Source organism: Artemia franciscana, chromosome 17 (assembly GCF_032884065.1).
Source record: "Artemia franciscana chromosome 17, ASM3288406v1, whole genome shotgun sequence".
NCBI classification, from domain to species: domain Eukaryota; kingdom Metazoa; phylum Arthropoda; class Branchiopoda; order Anostraca; family Artemiidae; genus Artemia; species Artemia franciscana.
The window spans coordinates 10,776,481-10,788,622 of NC_088879.1; the positions used below are offsets into that span (position 1 = coordinate 10,776,481).

A 12,142-nucleotide genomic window follows, 5' to 3' on the forward strand; every position below is an offset into this window, starting at 1 on the left:
AATAGCTACTGGGAAGTGTACCGACGTTATCAAGGGGATTTTTTTGGTTTGGGTGTGGGTTTCAGGGGAGGGGGCTATATGGGAGGATCTTTCCTTGGAGGAATATTTCATGGGGAAAAAAAATTCAATGAAAAGGGCGCAGGACTTTCTAGCATTACTATAAAAAAAACAATGAAAATATAAACATAAAAAAGTTTTTTCAATTGAAAGTAAGGAGAAGCATTAAAACTTAAAACAAACAGAGATTATTACGCATATGAGGGGTTCTAAAAATACTTTAGCATAAAGACCGAGGTATTTAGGAGGAGATAAAAAAAATTAAGTAATTTCAACTATTTATTCTACGGCCTTTCTGATTCAGGGGTCATTCTTAAAGAATTGGGACAAAACAAGATTTAGTGTGAAGAGCAAGGTATTAACGAGGGGACCAACCCTCTCATATATATATTCAAAAATATAAGAATCTAAAAGTTTGTTACGTAAGTTAATTCTTAAGTTGCGTATTTTGTTTACTAATAAGAACATTCGTTAAAAATTAAAAAGATCTAGTTGCCTTTTTAAGTAATGAAAAATTGGAGGGCAACTAGGCCTCCTTCCCCACCCCTTATTTCTCAAAATCATCTGATCAAAACTAAGAGAAAGCCATATAGCCAAAAAAAGAATTAATATGCAAATTTCATTTTAATAATTTATGTACGGAGAGCCAAAATCAGACATGCATTAATTCAAAAACTTTCACAAATTAAATAAAAAAAACAAGTTTTTTGAAATGAAAGTAAGGAGCGACATAAAAACTTAAAACGAACAGAAATTACTCCGTATAAGAAAGGGGCTTTTCCTCCTCGACACCCCGCTCCTTGCGCTAAAATTTGATTCTTTCCCGCAACTCTACTTTTTAAAACAATAAAAAACTTTAGCGTAAGGAGCGGGGTGTCGAGGAGGAAAAGCCCCTTTCATATACGGAGTAATTTCTGTTCGTCTTAAGTTTTAATGTCGCTCCTTACTTTCATTTCAAAAAACTTGTTTTTTTTATTTAATAATTCTTAAGGCCACTGTCTCCGTTCATCCAACCGTTCTTTCATTGTCCCCAGGTGTATCTCTAGTTCCGCCCAGCGATCCCCAATTTATAAATCTATAATTCAAAGGAATTTAATACCCTCCAGTGTCGAACTATCCACAAGTTTCCGGACGCTATATAACAATGTACTAAAATCTTGATATTATATTTCTCTAATTGTTTATTCGATTTGCTTTAATTACCCTTGTTTTCTCTTTTCTTTTTTTTCTCTCTCTTCTTCATTTTCATTTTGTTGTTGTTTTGGTCTTTAACAAGTTCGCTTCTAGGATATTTATTATTATTGTTGTTATGTGTTTTCTTTTCTTTTTGAATAAATTGAATAATTGAATTGAATTGAAACTACGAAAAAGTACTTGATACCCCAGCCTGTCTTCTTTTTCTTTTTCTTCCCTCCCCCCCCCCTGCACTAGCTGATCACCTGAAACTCTTAGGGGCACTGGAATGGATAACCTTCTCAAGTTGTAGGAATTCGTATTTTATTCCCCCTCCCGTAAATATGTGCATTAACTGGTCACTGATTTGACGTTACATAACATACTTCACCCAAAATTTCCAAATAAAAAGATGATTGATTCTCTATTCAAAGCTGCTTACAAGTATAATAATCGCTAAAGTTATAAATATTCTTCTATAATTTTCTTTTGTCAGAATGTTTGAGCCTGTACCCCTTTGGTTTTTCTTCCCAATACCTCTCAAATTTTCTTCAAATTCTTTCTGACTTTTGTGCATTCCTAGAGACCACATCGCATTAAATTTTAAGTCCGACCAGAGCAAAAGCTCGTTCTAATCTGAAAGCTAAGGCCTAGACTCAAGGGCCCTCTTTCCTCCCCATTCAAACATAAAAAAGGCATAATATTTGACCAAATATGGGGAAAGAAATCAAAATCTGGTCATTTAGATGGAAACTGAATAACTTTTTTGTTAACTTTTCCAGGCATAAAAAGATACACGCAAGCAACATCCTGAAGGAGAAGCATTTTCATTGGCTGCCAGTTACAGAAATTAGTAGCAATCGCGACTCTGACCGTACTTTCGTCCAAATTAGTTTAGCTTTAGCTTGGCCAAATGGGTAACATAAGTTAGAAACTCAGAAGGAAGCGAGAAGCATATTTTAAGCTTCTAATCAGTACTAACTCAAACTTATTTTTAGGATTTGGGTTGATTCAAACAAGCTTAATTTAAATATTATTCACTTACATAAGGGTTAAGTCAAAATGGGTTTGTGTTAAACGGGGGTCCAGTTAAATAAGGGTTTAGTTGAATGGGGTTGATTTGGACTTGGGCTGAGTTGCTAGGGGCCCAGTTTTAAGGGGGCTCAGTTGCACGGCGGGTCAGTCAAATGGGGTTTGGAGTTAAACGGGGGCTGAGTTGCACAGGGATCTAGTTGCGCGAGGGTTCAGTTAAATAGGGTTGAGTTGCATGTGGGTTCAGTATAATGGGGTTCAGTGCCGCGAAGGTTGAGTTAAATTGGGTCGTGTGGCATGGAAGCTACGTTACATGGGTTCAGTTAAATGCACATCCCTTTTATGCAATGTATAATGGCATTGCAACATTATCATATTTTTTTGTGGTCCTTAAATGTATTCGAGTGCGACGCCTTTCAAATAAAATAAAAAATATTTAATAAAGGTTATGAAGTCAGCCAAAGAGTGGACATCTCGTCTATGACCCACCAAAACATTGTCATGCCCCACCGGTGGGGCGTGTGCCCCACATTAGGAATCAAGAATCTAAACAAACAACCTCTGAAAAGAACAAAAAGCCCCTTAAAAGTCTTACCAATAATAAATGCGCGAAAAAAAAAATTGATTTTTCTAGGAAATAATAAATTTCAATGCAAAGCCATTAAAAAAATAAACAAAAATTTCTGTTATTTTAAAACAACCGTGACTTAAAAGAAAGCCACTGCTGAAAACCACTTCAGTCAAATGTATAATAAAATCGATGGATTTATCCTCGCTTTAGAAATCTTTTGCTACCTCAGATACCCTTATATCACCTCCCTAATATGTAGTTATGTGCCCTGAATTGTCTATATGCAACGAATTTTTCATTATTAAGATAACTGTTAAATCAATTTGAGGTAAGAGTGACTTAGGGAGAATTCAGTGTCTATAAACAACTCAGGTATATAATTGCATATAAGAAGGGTGATATCTGACACAAAATAATGCCATGTTTGGATTCAGGATGAAATTTAGGTTCTAAATTGTTTGTATTTTTGTAGCTATCTCATTAGTGAGTTAATCGGAAAATTCACCGAAATTGCAACTTGGTTCCAGCTCTAGTCTGTATAAAATCATCCCTACGAGTTTTTGGTCTTTAAATACACAATGGATAGCCAATAAGGATGTACTATTGTACAGATAGGCCTACTCAAAACAAAACACTTCAAGGTTCAAGGAAACAATTTCTAAACTTCATAAATTTCATTCCAAAAAGCAGTTCATTTTATTTTACTCCAATCCAACAATGCAAATCTATAGCTCAAGTTAGATATTTTCCCAGTTATTTGATACACTAGTACTAAAATAGGTACTTGGGTATTATTCAGAACACCCTCAATAAGTGACGTTAGGTTCTTTCGTAAAACAAACTACGATGCAGGTACATTTTAATTAAATATTTCATATTTAGAGGCGGTTAGGTTAGCTTAATTTAGGTATTTGACATAATGCAATCCCCCCCCATATGTGCCAATATATAGACCAAACTTTTGATAAAGCTATTGAAATAAAACATAATATGATGAAAATATAATACTTTATTAGGAAAATTCTAAAATTACCATATAAATGGTATTTTACAGTCAGTAAACCACGAACTTACACGCAAATCGACTTTTTTCAAACATGGCCTTTTGTCACACTTCCAGAAATGCTCCTACTCGTAAGAGTATAAAGTCATGTTGTGTCCATTGACGCAGTTTTGTTGTGAGCAACAACCCCTTATCCTGGAAAAAAATAATTGCCTCTTTTTCAGTCTTTGGCAAATCCAAAATCTTCATTTGAAAATCCATGTTTAGACACTACCCTCTATCACTATGCGTAGCAAAATAAATTGAGTTTTGTCTTTGTGTCAATGAAACCGGATTTTCTCGGCAAAATTCTTGGGTGTTTCAAATAATGAACTAGTACCAAATATTTAGTTAAAATGTACCTGCATCGTAAGAGCCTAACGTCACTTATTGAGTGTGTTCTGAAATATCAAAATGCAAGAGGGCCTACTCAAAATAGCAGTGAAATAGGACTGTTCTGGCTTTTGCTATTAGGTTGTATAAAATCTAAAGACAAAATTATTTTGATAAGTCTTTAATGCCTTTCCATTTTGTGCACGTTTTTATTAAGTCCCTCCCGGATAGAGAAATGCTAAAAATTAGCCTATTTTCACTCAGATACGAACATAACAAGATGGACTAAGGAACCACGCAGGCTCTGTAACACTTTCCATTACGAATATGTACCGCTCCCTCCTCCAAACTAAAATCCTTGAACGTGCCTATAATTAGTAAAATCTCTATAGTTTAAACTTCTCCCACCATAAACAAATTCACTTACTGTGGGTTAAGTGTATCTTTTTTGTCCAATGGCTATAACTCGACTAACCAAAATTTTATTCAACCATAGCAAAATATAAAAACATGCTGAGGGCAAAACCAAGCTTGTTGTTTATTGAAACCACATCAAATTTTGCAGAAGAATGAAATGATACGTATAATACGTCTGTATCAGTGGCTCCTGATGGGTGATAAACTAGTCTCGTTGGTGTACACCAGAAGCATCGGCGTAAACATAATCTATTCTGTGGACCAAGAGACGAGTTAAGAACGAAGGGAATGGGTGCTGCGACATCATTGAATAATTAATAGTCAATATTTTCCAAACATTCAGTGTTAAAGTGTGCGTATTCTGAAAATGGGGCATATGACGTTTATTCTTTTGTCTTGTTCCTCATTTGAACAGTCTTGGATGTTGCCCTCTCCAATGATAAATAGAAATGATAAGCCTCGACAGGAGGCTTAAAATACCTTCCAGACCTCCCGAAATCGATATTCTTTTTTTTTGGAGGGGGAGGGGGTGATTAAGAGGGAAAACGAAACAAACAAAAAGTGAAACAAGCGAAAATTTTGGATTTTTGAAGTCAGGTGCTTGAAAGTACAGTTAAGAGCCATTGAGGTATTCAGAATTAGATAAACTTTCACCAATATTGAATCGCTTCCGGGGAGGGATCCCATTTTTCTGGAATTACGCAAGTCTACTTATGTTAATGACTTTTCCTGAGTACAGTTTAGCTTCATGGGTCTTATGTAAATTGATTCACTTTGATGTAAACACCATACTATTATGAAGCGATTGTTTTTTAAAGTTCCAACAATTACTACCATGGGTCACTAATTGTTGCAAACTACATACAAAGTAAGATACTTTTTCTTTGTCAGCTTGAATCATCTGCACCAATCAACATTATATGTACAACTGGTTTGGTTAAATCACCCCGTAGAAAATGATAAAACGAGAAAAAAAAGCTAAAAAGACCCGCATGAACAGCTTCATCGGGGAAAAAAAATCATGTTATTAAATTTAGGGAATTGAAAACTCCAAAGCAGGACTGGAGGCAGTTTGTTTCCTGAAACAATGACTTCTCAATCAGCCGCCAATTCAAGATTGGTATTACTCTCGTTTAAAAGCTAATTAAAGCTTATGATTGGAAAGCAGGAAAGGAGAAGACTGACATATCCCTCTTATTGAGGATATGTTCGTTGTAGTTTCAATGTTGATCTTTACTTAAAATTGAAAAGACTAGTTTTGTATTTAATTAACGAAAAAGATGGTCACGATCAAGAAGCCTAATGAATAAAATTATTAGGGGGGAGTGAGGTATAAATGCTACCAACAGTTTTTTTTACCACGATTTAAATTGAGACATTCTTTAATGTTCTGTTTTAATGAAATTCTAAATGGTATTTTGCCACACCCCCCCTTCCCCGTCCTTCAGGGTCCCCGTCATGGCCTCAAGAATGCGTTTTTATTTGTTTGTTGATGTTGTATTGTTTTGTTTCCTTTTATCCAGGGTTGTTCCTGTTGAAACAACTTAGTAGAAAATTGGGGAAGGAAACTGTTCAAAAGAAATTTTCATTCTAATGATCTTTTCGGTGTACAAAACGTGTTTGTAGTCTATAAGGAAATAAAGGGTGCTTATCCCAATGAGTTGGAAGCATAATTTATATTTTAGAACGAGTGCGTCGGCCTTTGGGAATCAACTTATAACAGCGTGGTCAGGATTATTTTTTTGGGGGGGTAGTATTGAATAATCTACAAGTGTCTTTTCTAGGGCCCAATTTAATTAATTTTCTTACTTGTCAGATGAGTCAATTTTGAGCTCACAAAAAGGTGGGAAGAAAAGGGACATGCTGATATTTTCCCCAATGTATTCTTCTCTGATTCACAGTTTCTCTCAAATTGGTTTTTTCCTGTATCATTCTGGTTTCCGGTTTCATTTTCATATGATTCACCGATTAACTCTAAGACTTTTGGAGGAACATAGCTTCACATTTTAAGCCTTTTGACCAAATATCAATGAAAACGAGATAAAGTTAAATACGAAAAAATACCGCTCTTTCATAAGAAACTTGAGAGGAAGCTAAATTCCTGTATATAACGAATTAAATCTACCCTATATGCTTGGAAAGCTACCATTCTTAACAAACTAAAACTGCCACATAAACTATCATTACACATATATTTTATACGCTCTTAATGACGGGGTATGTTGTTCCATTAATATTTTGAATTTTTGCGTAAATGTTATGCTTATAAAGGAGTACTTGGATAGACAATTTATGCAAGAAAGAGAGCAATGAAAATCAAAGCTCATTTCATTTTGCTAAATAATTTTCTAATTTAAAGATAATTTCTCTAGATAAAATGTTTGGAGCATCTTAATAACGAAGCTTATTCCTTTAAAATAATATGTACAGAACCAAAATCTCCCCCTTAGGTTTAGCTAAAACAAATCTTGATGTTAAAATAAGACATAGAATCATTGCAGGGATTTCAAACAATTTGTAATAATGCGCTGTAAGTAAGGTGTGACTTGTACAAATATATATTGAAAATCTAAAAAAAAGAGCTTGTATAAAATAATATGCATCAAAATAACTATCGTATTATCCTGATTAAATCAAAATAATTTTTTGAATAGAAGTTTTTCAAAGGAATCTAAAAAGTCAAATCAGACTTTGAGACCAGCAAAAAGAAAGTCCAATAATAATCCAATTTCAATATCCATTATATTGCAATTAGATTAAATTATGTGGCACACCGCAAACCAGAGGAAATAACTTACTACTTAAATCACCAACAACTACTTTCATACTTCTTCCATATAAATACGACTTGAACCATTCAAGCTTCGTAGTATGAATCCCAAGCACAATAAAATTTGGATCTCAATAAATAAATGAGATCCAAAACAAACGGAACTTACAATAAATAACCGATTTAAACTCAATACGATCAAAAATTGACATAAGTAGTGCTGACAAACCCAATGGTTTCTCACGGCCAGAACACAGTTTGGACTTCACAGACAAAAATAAATATTTTCACATTTTTATCTTAAATAAATAAAAAAATTAATAATGCTTTAAGAAGTAAATATCAACATATGTTTATTAGACTGACAACCCACATTCATTTGTATTTTTGTCAGTAAAGTGCAAATTATGGTCTGGCCTGGAGAAAACACAGGGGTTGTCAGTCCTATTCATGCTAGTTTTGGTTGTTTGAGTTCAAAAATAATAACAATACATTGTGCCAATGTCGTTCTTTATATTGGCACCGCTATTGCGCTGCTTACCATGTAGTTTTATAATAATAAATGCTAGTGTCTATATTGTCTTTTAAGGAATCTGACAGATTTAAGTGACAAACGATAGATTCCTTTCGTTTCACAAAAACAATAATTAGGTACTTTTTTTCTATTACTGCTTATATTCTACTCACCTTTCTGGACATTTGAGTCCTATATTATGATCCATCTATCAAATTATTTTTTCAGGCAAATTTTTTTTTTTTTAATTTACTATACCGTATAATACATGAAAAAACACAATAACATTTTTATAAGAAAATTCTCTCGTCTATATTGATCACAGTAGCCTACACATAGCTCTTATAACTCATCTTTTCTTTTCCTCTTTTAATAAGTGATTTTCAATTTTTAATTCCAAGCTTTACACCTTATTTAATATTGTCCACGTCTGAGTTAAATGTGTATACCTTTATTCCCTTAACATGACACTCAAAATCTTCTGAAACTTACCCTTGCACACAAAATTACTGTTAAATTTCATAAAATATAACTTTATATTAGAAGTACTTAATTATACTGTTCCTTCTTAACTGATACAATCGGGCTCAAAAGTATTTATCAAATTTTTCAAGTCTTCATTACTTATGTAGTTCAATATTTTTTCAGCACATTCAAATGGTAACTCTGGACAGCCGTTAAAGAGAGAATTGAAACATCTATTGGCAGGTTCAAGTAACTTATTCCTTTCCATACCCTTCTTGAATTGATTTTTTAGTATGCAAGCATATAATGGAAATTGCATTTCATATCTTGCTGTTTTTGAAACTTCCACTACATTTTCATTCCTCATACATGCTGCTAACGAATTTGTTCCTTTTACCAAAATCTCGTAAATTGAAATATTGGCATTAGCAATTTTCTCATTCCTCATTTTTTCTAGTTCTCTCAAACAATGATCTCTTCGATCAATGGATTTAGTTATTCTATCATACCTTCTTATACTCATCGATTGTATATTTTTTTCGCTTATATATAAATTTGCCGTTTTCATTTTAACTAAATGGTAAACAATAAGTTCTACAGTTTTTTCCTTCAATGGATCAAGACTATCAAGAGCTGTACGACCATCTTTACAAGTAATGTTTATGTCAGACCCATGTTCCAGAAGCTCTTCAACAGCTTCATTACACCCACTATAACAAGCAAAGTGAAGGGCTGTTTTGCCGTCATTATCTTGAGAGTTAACTCTGGCGCCAGATTTTAGCAGCAATTTTATAATGTCACTTTCATCATCACGACCACGAGAAAGTTTAAAATAACAAGCATAATGAAGTGCTGTTATTCCATGTTTGTCTCTAGAGTTAACTCTGGCACCATGTTTTAGCAGCAGATTCATAATGTCCTTTTGTTCAATAGCAGCAGAGTTTTTCGTCCTTACAGTTCGTCCATACAGTTTAAAATAACAAGCATAATGAAGTGCTGTTTTCCTATCGTTGTCTTTAGAATTAACTCTGGCACCATATTTTAGCAACAGTTTTACAAGGTTCACGTGAATATCAGAAAGACAATTACCACGACAAGCATAATGAAGCGCTGTTTTCCCACGAATGTCTCTAGAGTTGACTCTGGCACCATGTTTTAGCAACAGTTCTACAATGTTCAGGTAATTATCATAAAATTCCCCACTACTGATGAGCATGATGAGTGGAGTCTTCTCCTCTTCATTTCGGGCATTTATATCAGCTTCATTGCTTGTCAATAAATCAGCAAATGTTTCCTGTTTATTTATAACTGCAATATCTAAGGGAGTTAAACCTTTTTCGTGTCTAAATGAAGTGGCTAAATGAAGTGGACTTGTATCATAATTTGTTCTTACGTTAACATTACTTCCATGCTTTAGAAGTAATTTGGTCATTTCATCGTTAACATCATAGTTATCTTGCATGGCTACTTTACTCCTTTTCAACAATTTTTGGGGTAGTAGTGGTTAGAACTTTGACCCATTTAATTAGCAGGGCTGCAAAATTTTTCTTAAGGAGTGTGTCATATTTTTTCCAAAAACGTTCTTTTTTTGTTATGTCAGATTCCATAATGTTTACAAAATGTGTCATATTTTTTTGCTAAAAGTGGCATGATGAGCCCTTGTGTTTGGTTGTTGCCTCTGAATTATTTGTCTTTATTGATTTATTGTTTTGGTAAATGACGACTTATATTTATTGACGACATGACTGTCTGTCCATGAATTATTCTTTATGGTTGATTGTGTATGGCTATGTGACCTATGTGATTGTTTGGATGAGTAGGGTTAAGGCCTCATTCAAGTGCTGGTTTAAATTAATGACTAATGTAGGAAAACAGTCTTTCTTTTCTCCTTCTGTCTTCCTTTTTTTTTTTTTTTTTTTTTTAATATGTTTGTGCTGTTGCATTGGTGATTTCTCTTTTCGTTATGTTTAATTGTCAAATCTTTATTTAGTGTTTTGAATATGTAATCTTTTCTAAATAAGTTACAAAAGGAGTAGGCTTAACCTTATCCTGATATCTTGGGATTGTGACGTTGCTATGACGTCTTGAAAGAAATAGGAACATTCGATTAAATTAATGTTATACAATATGGATTTGTGTCTGGGTGGCCAACGAGGCAAGTTTACAATTGTAAAAGTTTTATGGAGAATCAGTTCCGACAGTAAATTGAAAATAGACTTATGAAGTTACGTAACGTCATGAAGTTACGTAATCGGCTTTATCGGCTAAGCTTTAGTTGACACCATTGAAAATGGAAAAATAGAAGACCACAATAGGTGCGTTTGAGCTTTTTAGTTTGCGAGCAAATGACTTGTCCGAGACCTGGATTCAGTAGAGAAGAAATTCGTAAGAATGAAGTATAACGGCTAAACACACGTCTTTTCGTTTTAACATGCTTTGTGCCTTTTTTTTTTCTCTTGTATAGCATGTCAGTTTGACTCGATAATTGGAACTTAGTTCCCAGACAAGACAGTTCAACTATCTGTCTATCAACTTGTCTGGGGTTCTTTGTACCCTCATTGAAACTTAGCTTGAGCCAACAATACTACTATCTTCCTAAAATACTTCCTGTCTTAATGGTTACAATCTTACTATTAATGGACCTAAAGGCAGAAGAAAATGTAAGCCAAAATAATCGCATATTTGTAATAAAAATTACAGATTAATATCAGATATATAAGTAATAAACAACTTGGTAACCTCTTACACACAGACCCTCCTCCCCAGAACTTCAAGTATATTCGACCCTCATTATAACTAGGGCCCATAGGTTTCTTCTTCTTTCACCTTGTACCAGGTCAAAAAACTATGCCGTATATCGGAAGAAATTTCCTAGTCATGCACGGTTCTTGAGGTACGATAGAACAGCTGCTTTGCATGCATCACAGAGTCTATCGTGTCAAAAATTAGACTGCTCCTGTGTTTCGTCTTTATATTTGATAGAACTGAAAATTGACGTTCTGCAGCTACACTAGAATGCGGGAGCGCAAACAGATTTGGCATGAAAATTGACAGCTCTTGGAACTGTGGCTTGCCTTGAGCATCTTTCGTATTCAATAACGTCGTCCAAAAGATCAAAGGAGACTTTTCAGTTCCCATGGTTCTGATGATCTCATTCCTGGGCTCACTCACCAAGATCCACTGAATCTCTATTACATTCCTTCACCTTTCTACTTCACCTTCATGTTTCCCAAGTAACCTGCTGAACTGACTAGTCAGTCCCACTAGAGTGTCAGCTCTTCTACTAAAGGCAGGCACTCGGTCCAAACAAGTCAGAGCTATTAACGTGGGATAGGAACGACCAATCCATTTCCTCATTCGTGTGACAACTTCTACATGGAAGTTCAGGCAGTTCAACCTAAATTGTTTGAGATCATTCGAGGGCACCACATCCTTATATTTCAGCAAGTGTATTTCGATATTTCGACCACAAGAAATCTCGGAGATTTCCTTGAAACAGCCTGAGATCATGGATGTGATAAATACATCGTCATTCTCTAAGATGTCAGTTTTGACCAACGACTTCATGATAGACTTCATGATTGCTCTTGAGCTGGATAAGAGTTTGTGTATGCAAGTGTCACTACTTCGGGAACCCAAATTCAAGCAATTGATCTTCTTAAGCGTAAATGCAAGGAAATGAAAGTATGCCTTAGTCAAGGGCTCCTACATGTGAGACGAGATTTTGGCAGCTGTATCATTTGAACTCTTGTCTCCAGCTCCATCTCC

At 34.5% G+C, this 12,142-nt stretch overlaps 1 protein-coding gene across 1 annotated transcript; it reads right to left on the bottom strand.

Moving 5' to 3' along the window:
• Window positions 1-8,477: 8,477 nt before the first annotated feature.
• Window positions 8,478-9,836, bottom strand: LOC136037871 (serine/threonine-protein phosphatase 6 regulatory ankyrin repeat subunit B-like). The gene has a single exon (XM_065720721.1). It carries the CDS (start codon window positions 9,834-9,836, stop codon window positions 8,478-8,480), a length of 1,359 nt encoding a protein of 452 aa, XP_065576793.1.
• Between the last annotated feature and the right edge of the window lie 2,306 nt (window positions 9,837-12,142).

Coding starts and splice junctions, on each gene's coding strand:
- LOC136037871 (XM_065720721.1), bottom strand. CDS start 9,836: ATGCAAGATAACTATGATGTTAACGATGAAATGACCAAATTACTTCTA.